The sequence below is a fragment of the Sceloporus occidentalis genome, unplaced genomic scaffold (assembly GCF_023333645.1).
Source record: "Sceloporus occidentalis isolate IW3139 unplaced genomic scaffold, rSceOcc1.0.p SCAF_3, whole genome shotgun sequence".
NCBI classification, from domain to species: domain Eukaryota; kingdom Metazoa; phylum Chordata; class Lepidosauria; order Squamata; family Phrynosomatidae; genus Sceloporus; species Sceloporus occidentalis.
The window spans coordinates 141,919,720-141,943,053 of record NW_028316983.1 but is presented as its reverse complement, the minus strand read 5'-3'; the positions used below and the strand labels follow the sequence as shown (position 1 = coordinate 141,943,053).

Here is a 23,334-nt window from a genome sequence, read left to right as displayed (position 1 = left end):
AAGGGCATCAGGATTTTCCTACCAACCCAGTGACTGCTTGTGCATGGATGGAAGTTAATTTCTGGTTTGACGGAGTGCTAATGCAACTCAGGATGGTATTCAAGAGTTTTATTTGTTTTGTTGTAGCTCAGATACAAACACATGAGATTATATTTAAGGAATGAATGTAGCACTAGAAGCAAGCAAAAGAGTTGATCGTGTAAATTATTAACTGAATTTCCTGCTGAAACTCTCTAAACCAGCAGAGTGATTGTAATACAGCACTCAGGATGGGATATAAAAGCTGGATTTTTCTATTGTTACTGGTTGCCCCAGGGGAACTTCTTGCAGAAGGTAAAAGTATTGAGGGGGGGGGGGGGTGTTGTTCTGTACACGAAAAGCCTGTAAATTCTGTATAATGTGTGTTTCAGTTGAAGAGGTAGTTGATTCACTGATGTTATAGCTAGCATGCCTTAATATTTCTTCAGTCCTTACAGGGCAATTCCCATACTACTCCTGATCAGTAACATGTTTCTGTGTGTGAGAAAGACACACACACAGAGAGAGAGAGAGAGAATATGAATCATGGAAGATTTTAGGGTCATGCATCAGACAGTTGAACATAATACACACAAGCTCATGTTATAATAAATTTGTCTGTCTTAAAGGTGTCACATAACAGTCATTCTAGTATTGCTATGGGGCAGTCCCCATAATATAAAGGCTTTCTTGATTTCTAGTGATCTGTACCTATAAACAAAAATGTGTACCTCTGGAAGGAGAGACTGATGGTTAGCAAGTGTATTCCATCTTCTTTCCCTTTAGAATAATTTGGAGCAGTTAGGGCATTAAAGAAACGCCCCAAACATTTCATAACTGAATATAGGCTTCTGAATATCCTATTACCTGTCAAATGTAACAATTCCTACAGCAATTGTTTCTGGACAAATGCTTTCAGACCAGTCAGAAAAACTTGCAAACTGGAAATGCATGTTTTAATTTAGGGCCACCAATACATGGCAGATGATGCACTTTTTACCTTTGTAGCATTTATATATGAGAAGAGAATAGAAAATGTTTCTCTCAAGGACAAATGAAGGTTGCAGTTTTTAAGGAAGATTGCTTTAGTACAATGATATTTTCCTCTTTGCCCAGACTTGGCAAGATACCAGATTCTTCCATCTTTCCCTCTTCCCCTCCCTCCTTTCAAAGTAAATTTTATTTACAAAACCTTGACACGCTTTAGGATTTATCAAAGTATGTGTGGCCTGAAAGAGTTGCTTTTAAAGCAGACAGCGAAGTAGGCGAAGGGTATGTTTACAATGCATTTGGATAAGATAAAGGACCAAAGGATTGCTGCTTCTGCAGGTTTTTTGGAAAGCATACTGTTTGGCAGTTGTGTGTTATGTGCCTTCAAGTCATTTCTGACTTACGATGACCTTATCACAGGGTTTCCTCTGCAAGTTTCTTCAGGGGGGTGGTTGCCACTGCCATCTTCAGAGGCTGAGAGAGTGTGACTTGCCCAAGGCTACCCAGTGGGTTTTACATGGCTGACCTGGGATTTGAACCCTGGTCTCCAGAGTCACAGTCCAGTGCTCAAACCACTATGCCACACCAGTCAGGTCAAAAATAGATACAGCAAAGTTAGTTTGCAATATTTGCATTCTTTTCATCTGGAACAAATATGGGAAATTATTTTACAGAGTGGAAAAAAACATTTTCTCAGTTACATTTTTAGCACTATTAAACAGTGTTGCTTTTTGATAACACATAGCAATTGTATTCAAACCCAAATTTTTCCCCCCAAGCAAACCAAAAATTTTCTTACTCTTTTAAATGGTAGCTTCCATTAAGCACCTCACTAGGTACATTATTTAGTTAGTTAGTTATTTTACAGTTGGGCTATAGAAACCGCTCTTTTCCCAATAATACTTATCATGGAAATCAAAATGATTCTAACAATAATAACTAAATATTTGGGGAGGGGAGAGAGCGAGATGATAATGATGATCAAAAGGACAATCCTAGCCATGCATGTCTGTTCAGAAGCAAGCATTATTGAGTTTAATGGGACTTAGAATTTCAGAATTTTGAGAATCCAACTTATCCCAATCACAGAATTCATTTTTTGGGGGGAAAGGGCAAAAGCAAAATAATTTGGAACAAAAGAAGGAAGAACAAAGACATTGTATATTGCTAGGAAAATGGGGGTTAAGAGGACCAATAAAGAAAAAGAGGAGAGTGAAAAAAGTGTACGCAGGTGTACTGGGGAGAAGGAGAAAAGAAAAGAGCTGCAGAGAAGGAGGAAAGTTTGGGAATGAAGAAAAGGGAAGAGAGGAAGGCAAATAGAGACATTTAGTCTGGAATCTTGACCAGCTTGAGAAGATGAATAATAAGTGAGAGGATAGAAAAAAAGGAAGGAAAGGGAATACACACACACACACACACACACACGAGTTAGTGAGGGAGTGGAAGCATAAGAAAAAGGGAAATGAAATCATGAAGTAAAAAAAAATCAATTGCCTAAACAGAAGTGAAGTGAGGGCAGGGGGAAACCCACACATTTGTACCATGCTTTTTAGGGCCAAGGTAGAACTCTTGTGCCTCAGATCAAAAAAGGAAGCATACTGTGGCTTGAATCATTTATGATGAAGTGCAGAAGCTGGGAACAAAAAAGTCAACAGTAAGATAGGAAGAGCCAGAAAGCAACAATCCTGTCATACCATCCTCGACAACCAACAGTGCCTACCGAGGAGAGCTCAGTATTTTCCAGCATTGACCCATTCTTTCTGCTGAGCCATTGTCCTGGTTGTGGTTTGAGAACTTTGAGAGCGGGAGGAGGTAGTCAAACAGATGCCACCTGAGATCCATAGCCATCATTCCAAAGCAGCCAGGCCAGCACCGCACATGTGTGCTTGTGTGTGTGTGTACACATACCCAAACATTTATTTTTTAAGACAGCACTCTCATTCTGAGATCCCTCCCCAAGCTGTGAGGCACCCCCCAAAATGGGCAGAGCTGAAAAAAGCAATAGATACGGAGAGATGGAGATGGCAAGATGCATGTAACCACATGCATTAGTATTTTACTGGATACAGTAGTCATTAATATGTAAGAAATATTTGATCACTTGAACAAGGAGAAGATTTGCTATTGCCATATATTTGTGTGGTCTTTTGAAGTCAAATTGTTTGCTGGAAAAAGTGCACATCCGGAATATAGATGCCATGCCTAAAGATCATCTGCACTATAGGCAGCTGCTTGCCAAGTTTCAAGTTCCTGTTTGCTCATTAGCCTTTTTTGTAGATAAGGTAGTGGAACAGTATTCAATTCAAGTTGTTTCTTAAATAAGGTTTATATGTTGGATGAATATTTTCCATTGACTGTTAACCCATTTTTTTTCTAGACAAGCTTTGTGAATTGCCCAACATAGAAAATGGAAGAATTGCCCCATATTACTATAGTTTTAGAAATTACTACTTTCCAATGAAGAAAAATGGAAAACTTTCTTATTCCTGTTTGGCTGGTTATACAACTGAGAGTGGGAGTCAAGAGGGAAGGATAAACTGCACAACGAGAGGATGGTCGCCAGCCCCGAAATGTTATAGTAAGTCAGTGTCAGTGTCAGTGTCTTTTCAAGTCAAAGATGATTTTTCAAAACAATAAAGGGAAACCAACAGTTATTATGTACCTTCTTTTATTTCATGGGGGTAAGTGATTATTATTATGATGATGCTTTATTTATATAGCACTGTAGATTTGTACAGCGCTGTACATACAAACAATAAGATAGGCAAGAGTAAACCCACCCATGGCGTACAATCTAAGAAATAATAGCATAATGCATATAAATAATACATAATACAGGAAAGGGTTCAATAAAACAGGCAACAAATTAAAAACGTCAAATAGCAAATAATAGTCACGCAATGCCTGGGAACACTTCTCTGAACAGAATGGTCCAACTCAGTTTTGAAACTGGTTAAAGAAGTGATGACCCGTGTAGCTCGTGTGGGAAGGAGGTTCCAGGAGTGAAGGGCAGCAAGTGAAAAGGGGCGAATCCAGGACAGGGCAGAGGAAATCCTGGGCTGAGACAGCAGACCTTGGCTACCAGAATGGAGGGCCTGAGCGTGAAGGTGAGGAGAAAGAAGGTCTGATAAATAAGGAGGGGCCAGCCCATGGGGGGCTTTAAACATCGACAGCAGGAGCTTATACTGAATACAGAAGGGGAAGGGGAGCCAGTGAAGGGATGATAACAAAGGAGAGATATGGTCACAGCGGGGGGTGGATGTAATAATGCATGCAGCTGTGATGACAAACCCTCCTTCACCTTATGGCAGTCCTATGGGGTTTTCTCATCCCACCGTGCTGCCACTAATTTCTGTAATGAACCCCCTTTAATATGTGGCAGGCGCTTGGGACTTTTATTATCTCATCGCTGCCACCAAATATGTAACACCTCTTTATTCACTACCACCAAATATAATTGATGACAGCACCCTGTTTAAAACTCAGGTTCACAGTATTATATAATATAGTAGTGTGGATATAATATATATGGTACACAAGCCTTTAGATAAAACAAAATATGAACTTTATCGAACAAAGGGTTTGAACAGATATGACTTGAACTGAATGGTATTAAACAGCTGTTAGTTCAGGCACGTGTTACTTCTTAGTGGTTACTTTGTTACAACAACTACTTGTTACAGAACATTATTATTACTATGTTAAGAACACTGACACTGTCCTTCCTGCCTACTTTCTTAAACTTAGACACCACAGTATTGCCACTCAGGCTTATTATAACAACTCCCTCAATTAGAGTCCCTCACTGGTTAAAAGTCCCTCACTCTAGACTATAACCAAATTCCCCTCTGGAACAGACCCTTCCTCTAACTGTCCCCCTCTGGACCAAGCAGTTCCCTATCTGACTACTCCCTCAGAAACTTCTGTAACTGAAACCCCTCTTTCTGGGTCTGGCTACACTGAGTCTCTCGTTTCTAGACTCCCAAACTAATACTGTCCCTCTCTGGACCTATCAGACCCTTTCTTGGTCTGTTATCAACTGCTGTTCCCTCAGGAACTATCAGAACCCAGTCCTCTCTTGGACTCTACCGTTCCCCAACTCTTCCCAACTGTCAACCTTCCCTAACTGACAATGTTCAAAGGTCCCAGCCCACATTCTATTGGCTGGACCTCAGCTGCCTTCTGATTGGTCAGCTGGGTGTTGTCTGCATCAAAGCAGCTGAATGCTGGACAGGAATTAAAGGACGGAGGTGAGAAAGAGGAAGCCCTGCCAGAAGGAGGTTACAATAGTTTAGTTGTGAGACAACCAGAGCGTGGACCAGAGTCTTGGCACTAGAGGCTGAAAGAAATGGATGGATTGTAGCAATACTGTAGAGAAAGAATCTACAGGCCTTGGCTGTGGCCTGGATCTGGGGGATACATAACAGAGAAGAATCAAAAATGAAACCAAGACTGTGGGCTTCCTGGACTGGTTGAATAGAGATCTCGTCAACAGAAACAGAAAAGGAATATTAAGGGGTGGGCTTAGGTGGAAAGACAAGAAGCTCCATCTGGGACATGTTGAGCTTCAAATGCCAATGGCGCATCCACTGTGAGACAAGATGAAACTTGCTGTTCAAGCCCTAGAGACAGGTCAGGGGTGGAAAGATACAGCTGAGTGTCATTGGCGTACATTTGATAGGAAAAACCAAAAGAACTGGTAAGTTTTCCTAGGGACAATGTGTAAAGAGAGAATAGTAGGGGACCCAAAACAGCTCTGGGGAACTCCAACAAATAAGGGAATAAAGGATGAAGTCTGACAACCCATGACCACAGCAAAAGATCTATCTGACAAATAAGATTTAAACCAATCAAGAACAGAGTCCGAGAACCCGAGGTCAGAAAGTATATTAACTATGAGGCAGTGATCCATGGTGTCGAAGGCCGCAGAAAAATCAAGAAGAACGAGAACAGAGTAAAGGCTGTTCGCCTTGGCCCGTAAAAGGTCATTCGAGATCTTAGTGAGAGCTGTCTCTGTAGAATGCCGTGGGCGGAAACCGGACTGAAAGGGATCTAGAATGGAATTGGCTTCAGGAAACTCAAGACAGTGAGAATAAACGACCTGTTGCAAAACCTTAGAAAGAAAAGGAAGAGGATAGCTAGACAAAGAAGAGGGGTCAAGAGAAGTTTTTTTTCAGAGTAGGAGAAACTAAAGCATGTTTAAAGACCGAAGGGAAAGTACCCATAGAAAGAAAGAGATTAAAGATACAGAGAAGCGAGGCCAGAAAAGAGGGAGCTATAGAAATTAGAAGACAAGTAGGAATTGGATCAGGAGAACAAGTTACAGGTTTGGAAGTGAGAAGATAACGTTTATTTTTTACTACCTAAAAAAGCCAAGAATTAAGTTTTGAGCATGCTATTTTCATTATTGTTTCATTCATTAATTTCTTTACAAGTAAAATTATACTATAATGTAGGAAACATTAAAATGTGTATTATTTAAAAATTCAGGTCCAGTTTCCCAGCTACATAAGTATGGTTTGGTAGATAAGGGTCTATACCCTTATGGTGAATCAAGAGTCCCCACACCTGAAAAGCATCTCTGGTTTCAGATGAAATGAGAAGTCAGCTACTATAGTTATTAACACATAGATAGAGTCTGAAGATTAACATTATCACACTTAGGTAAGGGGGAAAAAAGATGGCTATGAGGAGATGTGTGTGCAGATAAGCAGTAGTTGTAGTAATACTTGTTTTACACAAAACTTAGTAAGCTACTTTTTCAAAACAGTCCATTCCCATACCCATTAGTTCTTGTGAATTATCCTCTTATGATTACTCATGCAGTGTAGAAAAAGTAACTCAGGCACTTTACAGAGCACCCAAAAAGGGCGCTCTGCCGGCACCCGTGGTTGCTGCGCCAGGGAACTGCAGTGGACAAACCACGCGATTCCCTGGCACAGCAAAAAGAAGCTGCAAAAAGCAGGTTCTTTTTGTGGCAGGAAAATGATGCTGCAAGGCGCCAATGGCGCACTTGCGGCATCATTTCTGTGCCGAGACGTGCGGACACTAAGCGTCCGCTATGTCAAAATGGCAGCGCCCATGTAGAATGGGCACCACCATTTTGTACATGCTCGGCACGTACTAGGGTTGGGGCGTCCGGAAAGGACGCCCCTTCCTAACCCTAGTACGTGCCGAGCACGTACTTTTCGGCAGTCTAGAACCCACCTCATTTTGATATTTTAATACTGCTCTTTATTTTTCTATCACTTTCTATTACATTTTGAGAGAGTGAAACCCCTTAGTAATCATAAGAATGACATGAAGTTCCTGTAAAAAACAGTCAAGGTGCCACAAAATTTCCCTTCATTTGAAAGCTATAAGAAACTGGTGCTCATTGCATCAACAAAAGTTTTAGAAATTGTTCATTGTATGGTATTTTTTTAATGTGACCTTGTTACCTCTCCAACATCCCAATACACATTATAAGTAACTGTGGTGCGTTACAGACCACCCAAAACGGGCGGTCTCGCGCCGCTGCCGGTTGCTCCATGAGGGAGCTGCAGCAGCCAAACCGCGCGGCTCCCTCGCGGAGCAAAAAGAACCCCCAAAATGGTGCTTCTTCTTGCGCCCCGGATGGGACGCCGCAAGGCGCTACTCGCGCACTCATGGCGTCATATTCAGGGTGCGATGTGCGGACACTATGCATCCGGCATGTAAAAATGGCAACGCCCGTGTGTATAGGGCGCCACCATTATTATGCCCCCGTCACGTGCTAGGGGTGAGGCCGGTGTGGATGCTAGGTCCTCGGCCAACCCCTAGCATGTGACGGGGGCGCTGCAAAGGCCCGTTTGTAATGGGCCTGTGTTACCATTAACTTGTAACTTTCAAGCTCTTATAAGCACCTGTTCTACCTCTTACCTGTATGCACTGTACATCTAAGATTACGCATCTTGTAAATCCACATAGCCTGCTTGCCTTGTTGTTGTTGTTGTCAACTTTATAACTAAGCTTTTACTCTAAACTCGGACTCATGGCAGAATCAGATTAACCTGATTACTGTAAATTTATCACAACATGTTCATGCTAATGGATAGAATGCTTCTTTGACGGAAAGGATTAGACTAGGTGACTCATGTGTCTTCTATCAATATGTTTCTCTGCCATGTAAGTATGCTGGCAAATGACTAATAACATTTTCCTCATGTTTTTTTATCCAACATGTACATTTGATTAGAGAAATGTGTGAAACCTCCCCTGAATAATGGTGCTTTTTCTGATACAAAACTGTCCTACATAATATGGGAGACCCTCCAGTACACTTGTGATTCAGGATATTGGACTCCTGAAGGAAGCAAGGATGAAACTGCACAGTGTCTTCAAGATGGATGGTCAGCCCAGCCAAGATGCATCAAAGCAACTGGTATGGCTTTACATATGCACTCCCCCAATTAAACTGTTTATAAGCGTTCTGAAGATAGTCCATCATCAAAATACTTCCTTATCCCTCTAAAGAACTGTGGCCATGAGTCCTGAATTTCTTTGACTGTGGAGAACTTGAGTGCCAGCACTGCAAGAACTGTTGTTTGGATCATAGGGTAAACCAGACAACCCCATAGGAGTCTACGGCTGTGATCAAACCAGAACTGTGGTGACTGCATAGCCCACTTCCCAAGTGGGCCACTGCTGCAGTCCCAAACTGGAGCTGCCAGGAGTAGATTATTTCATCTAAAAGCTACACCCTCAAAGCAGCCAGAAGTCACTTTATTTGGCCTGTGCATCTCAGGCCCTTGTCATGTAACCATGTTTCATCAACAGTGATGAGTTATTTTAAAAAAATACCACTGGATCAGTAAAAATGCTGCAAAATCAACTTGAGGGTATCCACTCACTTTTGTTTCTGCTTAGCATCCAAACATTACAACACTCATTTGGCTGGCAGCTTCTGCAAACAGTTTCTGTTAGCATCATACACTCATGGGTTCCCTTTATAGTTTTCTTCTGCAGTAACAGGGGCTTCCTGATGGTCCAAAGATCAGCACTTGAAAATTCTACATGTTTTATTGACACGGTTCTATCAATTAGTTTAGTTGAACTCCGCCCCCCCCCCCCAGGTCAATGGTCTGGGGGGGGGGGTTAGGGATAGAACTACAATCCTGCAAGGTGTCAGTTTTCAATACAAAAGAACACTCTTTTAAAGTACATTGACAAAATTATGCTCCGATTTTGGAAAATGTATTGGGCCGAGAACTTTTGAGTAACCCCCCCCCCCCCCATATTGGTTGGTCCCAACTAGAATAAATCCATTCTATCTGATATTGAATGGCAAGTCAGTACCTAGATTAATCCAGTTAATTCCACAGCTATCTTTCAGTCTAGACTAATAGTTACCTTTAGAACCATATTGTTTTTGTTTTCATTAATGCACACCTCTCAGCATATTTGTATGAGAAAAGGACTAATAGCACAACCCTATACATGCCTATGCAGAAGCACCTGTGAGTAGGATTTAATCTCAGGTAACGAGATTTCATCCGTAGCATTGCCCAGCCTACATGTATAGACTTGAATTTAAGGCTGAAATCATATGCACCTATACCTAGAAGGAACTCCCATTAAACTCAGGACAACTTCTGTATAGCTGTTTTTGTAGGATACGATTAAAATAAATATTTTGCAAATATTGGAGGTTAGTTAAATAGGCAGTCCGTGGCAACCCTATCTGTGCCTCAGATCTCAAAATTGGAAATCTGGTGTCCACGCCAGAACCTCATCTAGAAAGCCATCTTAAAGTCTGTGTCCCATGTGCTACTATACCACAGGAGGGAGTTGCTGAATTGTAGCTTAGTGCACTTCAGCAGAATCTGTGCTACAGCCCAGAAAGTGGAAGTGCAAATGTACCTCTTTCTGGGTTCTATGAGGCCAATCATACACAAATATTATAAACAAAATCACATGTTAAGTCCATAACGTTTTTTTTAAAATACAATACTGTACCAAATTATATATTAAAACTGAACATGTGTCAAGTGTCTTAAAAGTTCCATGCATGCAATGAGCTGCCAATGTAGAATTGTTCTCAGTAGCAACTTTGGAGGCAAACCTTAAAGCCCTAAATGAAAGAAAATGAAAAGGGCAAAATACATAACAGAAATTCCACTATATGGAACTTACCATTTTGTCCTTTTTAATACATAAATGAAATACTATTGTATTCAAGGTGAAAAGGGCTGTCTTTCTGACCTGAATAAAAATGGACCATAAGTTACAGGATTTATACAACATGTTTGGATACAGTAATTCTTGCTGGGAATGAAGCACTGTAACTGGGATATGTGGTCACTGTGCCTTTGTTTGAAAAGAAAGGCATTTTTAGATGACTGACAAGATGGCCCATCACCACAAGAACGGCCATTGGAGCTCTGATGCACCATCATATTTTTGTATTTGTGGTGCTAGCCAAATTATTGTATTTCTGGTACATGTCAGTTTCATATGCAGTTAGTCATAAGCCTGTTTGATCCAGTCTGAATCAGTCTGTTGTGTTTGTTTTTAAAATAAGAAGCTGCATAGCATTTATGGTTGTAAGCAATCCGACTGTTTGGCCTTTATATATGCAATTGTTTGATATCCTTCCTCTTCTTTTTGCTCATGTCTGTCTCATTATTCCATTTCACAGAATACACTGAGCAACATCTTTTTTTTTTAAAGGTACTTGTTCAGCACCAGACCTTCCCCATGGGCACTACCATATATCCCAGAGAGTGTTCAGTCCTAATGAGAAACTCAAATATAGCTGTGTTGAGGGATATCTTACTACTGGAGGCAACCCAACAGAGGAAGTGCTGTGTACTCTTCAAGGCTGGTCCCTTCTTCCCAAGTGTACCAGTAGGTTGATTTGCATATTCTTCATTTTTAACTGTCCTTGGTCAGCATTTGCTTTGGCTGAAGCAAGGATTCTGTGCACCTGATATTTTGCAAAAATGGAATGCTTCCTTGTTTTTCATGTTTATGCTGCGTTCTTTCTTAGAACTGGGATGTTCCTTTATAAATCCTATAGAACACGGAGGTGTTCGTCCCAGGAAGGGAAGGTATGAAGAAGGAGATGTTGTTCAGTTTTTCTGTTTGGAAGGCTATTCCTTGAAAGGAGCAGAATTAATTCAGTGCTATTACTTTGGCTGGTCCCCAGAGCCTCCAGTATGTGAAGGTAATTCTTTTACAGTTATTATGAAGTCAAGAATAGGAGAGTTCACTAGAATTTCTCTCTTTCCAAGCAATTCTAAACTGACTCCAATAATCAATCTTTCAGTTTAAAGTCTTTCTCCTTATGTACCCCTGCACAACAGAGTTTGATTTCTTTTGAATATTTTCTTTTGCATAAGAAAGTAGGAAGAAGCAATACTACAAAAATGAACTGTATGTGTTTCTTGTATGTAACATTATGTAAAGGGATCTTGTAGCACCTTTGAGACTAACTTAGCAAAAGAAATTGTAGCATAAGCTTTTGTAAACCTGGTCTATTTCCTCAGATGTGTGCATGTGCTACAAGATACCTTTACAGGCTGATATTCCAGACTGATATGGCAGGATCTCTGAATTCTATGTAGCATGTCCATCTTTTGCTACTTTGTCAAACATTTCAGCATGATGGTAGAGTGTTAATTGATAATAACTTTAACATATATCTGGGCAACACAGCTTTAAAAACATTTAAAGAACAAGATGGCTGTTGCTGTAAACTAAGAAACTAAAAAGAAACTACAAAAAGAGAAAGGAAGGGAAAGGGGGATAAAATGAGAAAAGTCAGACACAAGTTGTTAACGTTGTGAGGTGCATCAGCTTTGGATGGCTTCAGAATGGTAGTTTGAAGCAGAGGCAAACTGTGATGCAGCTGCCTTCCAGGGACGTAGCCGGGGGGGGGGGTTCTTGGGGTCCGGACCCCCCCTTCCATTAGAAAAATGAATGGTGTTTGCTGCTCCACCACACCTAAGCCCCATTATAATGGTGGCACTTAGTCTGGATCCCCCCTTCCTAAAATCCTAGCTACGTCCCTGTACCTTCTCAAGAGGTCTGATGGTGAAAAAAACATTTAAAAAGCTGTTTTGCCTAGATATATGTTAAAGTTGTTATCAATTCCCACTCTACCATCATGCTATTTTCTTACTAGGCAAGGGTTACCCTTGCAATAACAAAAGCCAAGAGCCCCCCAAAACTTTAATTTGGATTCAGAGAAAAATGCACAGACTCCTGTAGAATGCAACAGGGCTTTTCTGACCCCTCTGCCCCATAGTGGAGTATGTTCTGCCCACCCTGCCATGCTCCGTAAAGTCAATGGACTTTGAGAAGTTGTGGAATGGGATTGAAAGGACTTGTAGTGAGGATGGAAATGATGTTTGAGAATTTTTTTTTTTAATTTTGCAAAAAGCTGATGATAAAAACCCTGAATTGGTTAGAATCTTCACAGTTCAGGACTTACTCTGTACAAAATTTGCATGTAGTATTTTTGCATGGAAAACAGCTGTGTCCTGTGCAGAAAATGCTGGGTTTGTGTGTGTGTGTATGTGTCAGAACACCAAATGTAAATTTTGTGCAGAATACATTCCCGTATATAGTATTTTCTGCACTGGAAATTTCATAGGAAATGATATTATTTTCTGAACAGAAAATGTTTCCTGTGCAAAAATAGCATTTTCTGCTCAAAATGCAAATTTTGTGCAGAATAAGTTCTGAACTGCAAATCATCTTCAAAAATTGCTAAGTTTTTGAAGACTTTTTCACAGCAGGGAGGAAATTGCTAAAATTGCTCATTGCTTCCTTGAAGAATAGAATTAGTGAAGAATTGCATCCCTGATTTCTAGTATTATGGTGGAAAAATCAGAAGAATTTGTAGAGGGTTGCCTTAAGCAAACAGAGCTACATTTCCACGACTGCAAGCTCTCAATCCAGGCCTTTATCATGAGCCCAAAGTTACTGTAAAATGAGTAAAGGATTTCAAAATGATTGTATGATGAAGGTTCATATAACCAAACAGAACCTAGATGCTTTTCCTCCTCCTTTTTACCAGAAATAAGGAACAAGTGTCCTCCTCCACCCCAACCCCCTAATACAAAAGTACTAACCAACTCAAGGACTTACCATCATGGAGACACACTACATTTAGAGTGTGAGCAGCCATTTGAAATCAGAGGAGCAGAAGACATTCAGTGTGAGAATGGCAAGTGGACTTCACCACCCAAATGTATAGGTCAGTTGCCTAATAAAACATGTGAGATTAAAAGATACTGAGCAATATTTTAGTATGTATTTTGTTGTGTGTTTTCTTTCAAAAATTATATTGAAATGATCATTTTGGGGCATTTAAATGGCCAGGAACTATGTTAAACTATTAGGAGAAAGATAAAACTTGGTTCTAATCCACATGGTAGCCAGAGGAATAGATATAGGTAAGAAGCAAGCATATAGTGCCTCTAGTGCAGCGGTTCCCAACCTTTGTTGGGCCGTGACCCCCATTCTGGGTGAAAGTCCCGCCCGCAACCTCCCTCGTTGGTTGGGAGGCGAGGAAGGGGCAGGACTTTTGACTGCCTACAAGCCCCAGCGGGCATTGCGGCTGGATGTCCCGCCCCTTCCCGGCCTCCCAACCAATCAGGGAGGCCACCAGGGAAGAAGGGGCGGGACTTCCGGCCACAAAGGCCACTGAGGCTTGCAGTCCTGTCCCCTTCTCCTCGTGGGTGCCTTCGATGGCACCCGTGGGGAGAAGGGGCGGGACTTCTGGCCACAAAGGCCACTGGGGCTTGCAGTCCTGTCCCCTTCTCCTCGCGGGTGCCTTTGATGGCACCCGCGGGGAGAAGGGAAAGGGAGGAGGCGGCCACGGCCCTTTTCCCTTCCCCGCTCGGGTGTCTTCGATGGCATCCGAGCCGGTACCCACGGGGAAAAAGGGAGGAGGGGGAGGCAGGGGGGAATCCCAACCTGGCAACCCCCAAGAAAGGGTCGAGCGACCCCCAAAGGGGTCACAACCCCCAGGTTGGGAACCCCTGCTCTAGTGAGTTGACTATTTGCTGGCACACCAAATTATCCATATATCACAAAATCATAACTGCTCTACCTTTGCTCATCACTTTGCCTTCCTCACTCCCTTCCCAGAAACCCTGTTTCCAAATCTATACCCTAGTGGTGCAGTGGTTAAATGCTTGTACTGCAGCCACTCACTCACAAACCACAAGGTTGTGAGTTCAATCCTAGCCAGGTGCTCAGGGTTGACTCACTATTGCATCCTTCCAAGGGTGCTAAAATGAGTACCCAGCTTGTTAAGGGCAATTAGCTTTCAGTTGTAAGCCACTTAGAGACTGCTTAGCAGGGTATGAAGTGGTATATAAATGAAGCTGCTATTGCTATATCCCACTGTATCTCCTTCAGAACTACCGTATCTACTCGACTATAAGTCATTTTCATGTATAAGTCAAAGTCAAGTTTTGGGGCCAAAATTATGGATTTTAATATGACTCAAGAGTGTGGTCACTGCCCTTCTCCTCCACTAGCTTCTTGGTGCACTTTTGAGTGGCTGCTGCCACCGAGCCATCGCTGTTGCTTTCCTTGCCTTTTGGTGCTCCATGAGGGCAAGCACCAAAGAGCCTTCTCTGCTGCCGCATCCCTACTGCTCCCACTCTCTTCCCCTTCCCCCTCTCCCATCCTTTTGCCTCTCTTTTTGGGCTAACTCAAGGAACTGCTCAGATTTATTTGTTTTGTTTCTTTGTCTATTTTGGAGTGGAAAAAAATTAAAGAGAGACTCCCTTCCCCCCTCCTTTTCAGTTCGGGCTCTCCAGCAAGTATTACGTTTCTGCCTCTTTAAGAATAGAGCAGCTAAACAGAACTCTCCCCGTCTCCTTTTCTTTTTCCTGATGCTGGTGAAATCAGGCAATCTGGCTTCTCCCAGCCATGGCTGCAGCTTGTGTTAAGTTTCTTCCCCTTTAAAAAGTGAGCAAATGAACAGACCTCCACTCCCCCTTTTCCTGAGATAGCCTCTCCTCCATGCTAGCCACTCAGAAAAAGGAGGAGGGGAGGTCTGTTCATTTGCTCTCTTTTTAAAGGAGAAGAAGTGCCTAATACTGGCTCCTCGTGCTACAAAGCCCAAAGGGACAGACAGGGATGGCTCTTTTTTGCCCTCATGGAGCAACAGAGGGAAGGAGAGCAGCAAGGATGCCTCCACAGTTGCAGCAGCAACTCTTTCACTGGCAAGGCAAGCAGAGCGGTTTGGGAGGGCAACATATTTTTTACAGGACAGTCTCCCCAAATAAAAGGAAGTACTAATCAAGTCCCACTCTCTCCCGCTGTGGCACTTTGAAATTTCATTCTGCAGTCTTTGCCTTTGAAGACACCGTCTGCTTTTGGTGGCAAAGAAATCCAAAAGAACTGCCACTGCCATTTTTTAAAGCAATGTTACTGTATTGACCTGTATATAAGTTGACTCAGATTTTTGAATCCATTTTTGAGGTATAAATTTTCCAATTTATAGACAAGTATATACGGGCCTGTTACAGACTGCCAAAATAAAGCTGCTTCGGGTCTCTTTGGAGGTATTCTATTTAAATGATGCATGCATCCTAAGAATCCGGAAGCTGCACCAAAGCTGCACTCCAGTGCTTAGGAATGGAGTGTGGCTTTGGTGCGACCTCCGGACTCTTAGGACCCATGCATCATTTAAATAGCATACCTTCAAGGAGACCCGAAGCAGCTTTATTTTGGCAGTCTGTAACAGGTCACGGTATGTTTTCTTATTCCCAGCCTCCTTTTTTTCCTCTAAAGAACCATATTTGTCTCCTATACAAAATAGCTGCCACAGTGAAATCTGCAGATGTTGCTGAATGTCAGCAATGGTGACAAAACCTGTGAAGATGCAAATTATGGTAGATATTGTGATCATTATAGACCCTATTCAGTACAGGAAGTTTTCACCCCAGTATAAGAATTTTCAAAAACCAAATCCTTCAATTATCACTAGTTCTCAAATATCAGAACTTTATCTTTTCCAGGACAGGGACGAAGGAAAGTGTGGATTATCTAGCATCATTTATATCCAGGAACTTTGCTGTGGAGAAGTTGGATTTGTCCCAGCCATCTTCCAGAACTTTTTATGATCTAATCCAGTGGTTACCAAACTTTGGTCCTCCAGACCTTTTGGACTTCAGCTCCTAAATTCCTGACTATTGGCCAAGCTGACTGGGGCTTCTTGGGGTTGAAGTCCAAAACACCTGGAAGACCAAAGTTTGGAAATTACTGATGTAATCCTAATGTATTTAGCAAAGTTATGGAGAGATTTTTAAATATGTAAAAGAACACTGCTGTGGACAATGACATTTACATTATTAAGTGATAAAACTAAATGAATATCACCAGAGATGTTTACTTTTGATTGCTTGATTTCCCCCCTCAGAGATAGACGAAGCAGCAAGTAGACATGGTCATCACAATCTTGAAACTGATGGAAGCTGCAGTTCCCCTCCTATAATTGAAAATAGCATCATAATTAATAGAATCAATCCACTGATGAGCTACAGAAGTGGTTCTTTAGTGGAATACAGATGTCTCCAGTTCCATCTGATGAAAGGACCTAATACAATTCACTGCATTCAAGGAAGCTGGACAAACCCTCCAATTTGTTTAAGTAAGTTTAAGAGAATAACAAAAGCACTATAATAAATATCTGCATACAAATTAGAAGGGTCAATAGCAGAATAAGTCTAGTAGCTGGTGAGCTCTGTGTCCCCTTTTAAAAGAGGTTGGTTCTCTATTTGAAAGCTTGTCAGAAGTCAGACTTCTTTTGAAGTCATCCTCCATCTGAAGACCTGCCCAGTTCTAGATTCAGCAGGCATACAGATCACCTAATAGCAGTCTTCTCCATTCAGATGAGAGATATACTTCAATTTGTTTTAAATTATAAAAGCCGTTTCTAATTTTGTAACTGTACAGATAAATCAGCATGTGCATGCTTGTAATCTTCTGTTTTTGTGAAGCTCATGACACACTACAGTGAACATCAGCTGTTTATATAGTTAAAATGTCTTATCAGGCATATTGTGTAATTTTGGATTTAATTGCAGATAAGCCTCTCCAGATGCCAAAAGTCCACAGAACAATGTTAAATTGCAATTCTGGAGACTGGTTGTTATGGATATTGGATAGTGATTTGCGACACAATCATACAATCACTCTCTGAGCTTTTGTGGATGCTTCCTAAGCATCCATGCTCAAAATCCAAAAACTGTTGCAACAGCTGCAGCCTTCAAAGGAGGAATTTTCTCAGAAACTGTGAGCATGCTCTTAGCTCTCAGTTAAAGATTTCCAGCTGTCATGTACAGGATGCTTTCAGCTCAGAGACACAAACCTCAGTTGAACAGAAAGCTTTATTGCAGAAACTAAAGGTGTTTACAGCACTACATTAGTGACAGGACTAAAGCATTTTCGGGTACAGAGTATATTAAAAGCACAAATACTTCAACTGTTTCATGAATTTGCATCCCATTTGCCTTAAAACCAAAGCAATCCTGTTCCCAGCGGTGTCCCTCCTTTCCCACTTAATGCCAAGCATTCCCATCGACTTGAACTTGATAGTTCAAAGTGCATTCTTCATCACTCACATCTACTTGTTAGCCACCCTCAACAGATAACATTCTTTCCGCCCAGCACCACTACTGCAATAACAGAACCCATCATCCAGTAGTACAAAGCATATACATATTATATGGCCAGCAAGCATGGCAGGACTTATGATCCTGACATTAGCCCTCTCACAAAATTGGGGCAAAAGGTCACCTCTGTGTGTGTGGGTCTAATCCTGTTCATAAATTATTTATTTATTTATGTGATATATATCCATCTTTCTCCCAAAATGGGATTCAAAGTTGCTTGGAAGGTAGATGACCCATAAAATCTTCTATTCAGAAGAGTTTTGCCATTCCATCCTGAGAGAGTGTGGCCTGCCCAAGGTGGATTTCCATGGCTGAGCAAGGATTCAGACCCAGGTCTCCAGATTCATGGTCCATTGCTCAAACCACTATGCCATGCTGGCTTTAGTATGACAAGAAGCAGATAATGATTGACTAGATAGCTAGGGCCATAAGCAGATTGGCAGGATACCATGGAATAAGCCTGTGGCATCATGCTACTGTTTTTGACATGGATGACTCCCTGGGCTGGTGTGGTGATGCGTGAATATTTACATTCCAGCCTGCTGCCATGCCACACACCATTGCCACCACACATCCCACACCTGCAAATGCTGCCGTGTTCATCTGAAAGGTCCTTGCCATGACCTGTAAACTTTGAAATGGGGTGCCTGGTTACACTCATGTGGCCTATCAGCCTCTTTTGACATCAGAGTGTGCAGCAGGGCCTTCCAGGTGGATGCAACAGTGATGGGAGGTACGAGGCCTGTGGGGTTGTTTCACCTGCCAGCTGTTGGCATGGAGTTTCCTAGAAACTCCGTGGCAAACAGATAGTATTTTGGGACTGGGTTAAGACCCTTTTGGCCAGAATCAATGTGGATCCACTGGATCTATGTCTGATTTGCCCGATTCAAGCCCACGTCTGATTGTCCAGACAGGATAATCAGACATGAATCCGTGGAGATCACAGACCTTTTGGCTTATGCGTACAGGCCCTAGGACATTCTGCTTCCTGTCTTCAACCCCCACTATTGATAGAGAACATCGTCAAAAATTATTCCTGTGTTAGGGGAAGAAATGATTGGGTGCCAGATTTTGTAGGTTCTTTGTTTTTCATCAGCTACATAATTATTGATCTTTATTTTTCAGAACCATGTTTGATTAATGTAGAAACCTTTGGCAATTACAATATAGAAATGAAATGGAGGCTGGAAGGAGAATTGTATTTCTTACATGGTGAAACTACTGAATTCGTATGTAAACCAGGATATGTTTTGTCCTCAGCAACTAGAGAATCCCAGTTGCTGGTGCAGTGCAATAATGGACAGCTAAAATATCCCAAGTGTGTTTTTAAAGGTAAAATATCAACTTTCTTTTAGAAGTTTTAGTAGAGTTCTGGCACTTCAGAAGAGTTAGCCCTACATTTGTGGGTTAGATAATGCTTAGTATATCCAGCATAAAATTCTAATAGAGATGTTAAATTGGTTTAAATCAATAAACTATGAAGATGAAAGATTGTCTAGGAATGCTGGGTAAAATGGTCTGTCTCTTTTGTAAGAAGAATGGCACATACATGTGAAAACTGCATTTCACTGCCATCGCTTAGAAATAAGCAGTGAACTGAGAACTTGTCATTTGAAAGTTTGAGTATCTCTAGAAAATTGCCATAGCTCTATGAGCTCATTTTATTGGGAGGTCAGGTTTGGGGTGGGGGGGACTAGTAATTCTTCCCTGGATGTATATACAGATTTCTCAATTACTGATACATGTAGGGATGCAGACATTTTCTTTACTAAGAGGAAATTCTTGTGGTACAGGTAATGTTATATTTGATTTGCCCCTTATTATGTGTTACCTATTTTGAATCCTATTGATACTTTGTTTCTCTAAGGAGATCAGGTGGACTTAATACTTTGGTATCCCATGTTATCCTAATAACCCTGCAGAATAGATTGGGTAGTAAGACAGCGGCTTCCTACATTGCCTGTTTAACCTTAAAGACTGAATAGACATTTCAGTCCAGGTTTCTCTGGTCCAAATATCCATCCTTTGTCCACGATATCATTCTGCTTCATATTTTCATATATAGAGCAGATTGCAAGACACTTTTTAGTAAGTAATTACTTTTTCTTGATCATGTGAAAACATAGGCGGGGTACAGACCACCGAAAAGAGGTGCCTCCTCGGCGCCTCTCTCTGCTGCGCAGGAGCACAGCAACATACAAATTGCATGGCGCTGCTGTGCAGCAAAGAAGGAGCTCCCAAAGGCGGCTCCTGTTTGCGGCGCCGCAAACCACCAAAGATGACATGGTTACGTCACAGCTGCGTAGCGCCATTTCAAGGCGGCGCAGGTGCGACGTAATCGTTGTGCGCGCCATATGTATGGTGCTGCGCAACTGCGGCATGTGCATGACATGCTAGGGTTATGAAGCGTGTGCATGTGCCACCCTGAGGCAACCCTAGCACATCATGGATGTGCCGCAAAGGGCCATCTGAACAGGACCATAGACATCTACCATGTGCTTCACAAACACAATTTTTAAAGTTTTGACATGCATTTTGAAGTTGACTGGGGAATGTTTTTAGGCAGAAAGATGGTGTTTGTTGGGGAGATAGCAGATTTCACAAGCTTGCTTCTCTTTCTTTTTCCACATGCTGTTCACTGCTGTTACTTCCCCTGTCTCCATCTATTACACCACCATTTCCTTCCCCCCCGCCCCCCCAAAAAGGGAAGCTGGCCTCTTTTGACTTCAATTCCAATCAATATAATGATATCATAAAACCTGTTAGATTCGACTATGTGATTACACCACAAAGCCAAATAAGAGTGAGGGCAAGGCTTCCTGTCTTCATTCTGAAATGGTGAACATTTTTGTCCATTTTTTACTGCATATCCCCAAATGATCAAATCAGAAATTAGAAACAGAAAGAGGTAACCCATGCCAATTTTTAAAGTCTTAATCACAGCAGTTTGGAAATTGCTATCTTAAAATGGTTGTCTCTCATCTCTTTTTGTTGCATTTCCCTCCCATTTTGTAGGCACAAATGAAAACTGTGGCTCTCCGCCTTCCATAGAAAATGGAGTTATTGTGGGCTCAACAACAACAAACTATGCCCATGGTTCAACAGTAGAATACAGTTGCCCCGAATATCATTTTTTGCAAGGATCTAGAACAGTGTCCTGTTCACGTGGCCAGTGGACTACTCCACCCACTTGCATAGGTATTGTCCAATGTTAGGTTTTGAACATAGCAGTGATAAGAAACCTGCACTAATCTGGTTGCCAATTTTGTCATGTTCTTCAGTTGCCCAGATATTGGAAAAGCAGACTGTATTTAATACTTTTCCAGTATGGAAGTGGAAAGGCCTGCATCCAGAAGGTCTCAGTTTTATTTTTCAGTGTCTTCTTGAAGGGATAGAAAAGCTTCCTGTCTACAAACTCAAGAACCAAAGCCAGTCAATGCAAATAATATTGAGCAGGTTAAGACTGCTGCATCTTTTATAAAGTAGATAGGCTTGGATGTTGAAATCTGTAATGGGCCAATGAGCATTCTAAATGATATGGTGATTAAATGTATGCCAATTCATTCAATTATACATTTTAACATAAAAGAGTATGCATCAGACCAATCAGAAGTGACCCCCAATTAATCTGATGTGTTCTTTCAACATCAATGTGTAATTTTCAAAACACATTTGCACAGCAGTTCAGCTACCATCTTATTTATGTAATGCACTATTACGTTGTATAAATGTTTTTTTTAAACCAATCAGTTTCTTTTTAACCACCCAACCGAATTGAACAGTAAATGACTGACAGCTCTCATACATTAATCACATCCCTTTTGAATGGATATGGGTCAGCAAAAATATTAGCATTAGAAGGGTTTGCTGATACCGTGCTATATTAAATGCTATCATCAGAAAATACTAATACAATATTTATTTTTATAGAACCATGTACCCTATCACAGGAGGAGATGGCTAACAATAATTTGATTCTGAGATGGAGTTTTGACAATCGGCCTTATTTTCTGCATGGAGAATTTGTTGAGTTTATATGTAAACAATATCACATGAGACCGCCATCAAGTTCACTAGCTGATTTTAGAGTACAGTGTCAGAATGGGCAACTGCTATATCCACGGTGCATTGAGATAAGAGGGTAAGTTTCTAAATCATCTGCAAAATATGAAAGGTAACTTCAGAGACCTGATGTTTGATGTTACCCAATGTGTTGTAGGTGAAATGTAGCAATGGCATGTTATTCAGCCCATCCTTCCATATCTGCAATATGGAGGTAATCCAGATGTTGAGTAGGGAGCAGCACTGTTTATATCACTACAGGTATAAATATAAGGATTCATGCATTTGAATTGAAGAACCTTTTCACATCCCATAATTGTTTATCAACAAAGGTAAATCTCATTGATTCTATGGATTTACTTTGTTTGGAAATGTCTATAGGATTCAAGCACAGTACTTTGGGGGGAAATTAGGCTAATGTATAAACATCCCATTTTAATTGCTGGCACTTAATTTGTAAAATTTTGACTTGGAAGTGCATTCAAGTGATATGATCTCTTAAACATTGAACTGAAGCAATATCTGTGGAATGTCTGCTGGAGTTTGCTGTCCTCACCAATGCCCTTTTTAGATTGCTGAATGATATTGTGACTTCATTACAAGTTCCATGTGGTGCATGATTGTACCCAAAATAGACATAATGGACCTATACAGACAGGCCAATATAAAGCTGCTTCAGGTCACTTTGGAGGTATGGTGTTTCAATGATGCATGCGTCCTAAGAGTCTGGAAGCTGCACCAGAGCTGCACTGCAGTCCTTAGGATTGGATTGTGGCTTTGGTGCAGCTTCCAGACTCTTAGGACACACGTATCTTTCAAACAGCATACCTCCAAAGTGACTCGAAGCAGCTTTATTTTGGCCTGTCTGTATCAGGCCATAGTCTATTTGACCAGATTATCTCTGCTTTGAATAACATTCATTGTATTTCTTTCTTTCTTTTTTTAGGTGAGAATTGGGGAAAAGAATGTCTAGATGACTCACTAGCCTCTTTCCATATTGCAAGGTGGTTGCCAGTATGAATTTTGACTTAGATGCTGGCTGCTACAAAGTAATTTAAACACCCAAGATGACTGGGATAGCTGATGATCTCAACTTAGAACATCATTTGAATATTCTTTTAAATGTATAAAGCACAAATGTTTGTTCTAATAAACATGAGTAACATTTTGTTACCTTAAGTTTCCTGAAATGTTAAGCTGCTGCTCATTTTTTTAATTAGCTAATATGCTTAGGAAGTGGGACTATCAGATAGTGGTGTCTCGCACTGGGGTGTCACCTGGTGCAGGGAGGGGGGCTATGGGGATGGAGATTCAGGGAGTGGGGCCAAAGGACTTGACCTCACCCTCTGCCAGCGTGTCTGTACACGTGTGTAAAGCCACACTGGCCAAGGAGAAAAGGAGAGGCCCACATGAGGAATGCTGTGCCGAGCAGGGAGAAAGGGGTACCCTGGGCCTCTACCTCCCTACCCAGCATGGCTTTACATGTGAATAAAGCCATGCTGAGCATGGAAGAAGGGGTTACCTGGCACTCTCCCTCCGTGCTGTGTGCTGTGGTGCATAGCAGTGAGGTGTTGAGGGGGCACTCAGCCAGGTGTCACCCTTC

The 23,334-nt window shown here is 41.5% G+C and overlaps 1 protein-coding gene across 2 annotated transcripts; it reads left to right on the top strand.

The window, feature by feature from the left end:
* Positions 1–269: 269 nt before the first annotated feature.
* Positions 270–22,921, top strand: F13B (coagulation factor XIII B chain). 2 transcript variants are annotated; one of them, XM_089516486.1, is made up of 11 exons: positions 270–333; positions 3,386–3,586; positions 8,225–8,410; positions 10,699–10,875; positions 11,018–11,194; positions 13,052–13,231; positions 16,415–16,645; positions 18,795–19,001; positions 20,685–20,867; positions 21,600–21,810; positions 22,678–22,921. In XM_089516486.1, the coding sequence occupies exons 1-11, from the start codon at positions 270–272 to the stop codon at positions 22,679–22,681; spliced, it is 1,821 nt and encodes a 606-aa protein (XP_089372612.1). In that variant the 3' UTR covers positions 22,682–22,921. The 2 variants fall into 2 exon arrangements, with proteins under 2 accessions (XP_089372612.1, XP_089372613.1); XM_089516487.1 differs by lacking the exon at positions 22,678–22,921 and having other exon boundaries at positions 21,600–21,814.
* The last annotated feature ends 413 nt before the right edge of the window (positions 22,922–23,334 follow it).

Coding starts and splice junctions, on each gene's coding strand:
- F13B (XM_089516486.1), top strand. CDS start 270: ATGGGATATAAAAGCTGGATTTTTCTATTGTTACTGGTTGCCCCAGGG. Junction 3,587..8,224: donor GCCAGCCCCGAAATGTTATA/GTAAGTCAGTGT, acceptor ACATTTGATTAG/AGAAATGTGTGAAACCTCCC. Junction 11,195..13,051: donor AGAGCCTCCAGTATGTGAAG/GTAATTCTTTTA, acceptor CCTTTTTACCAG/AAATAAGGAACAAGTGTCCT.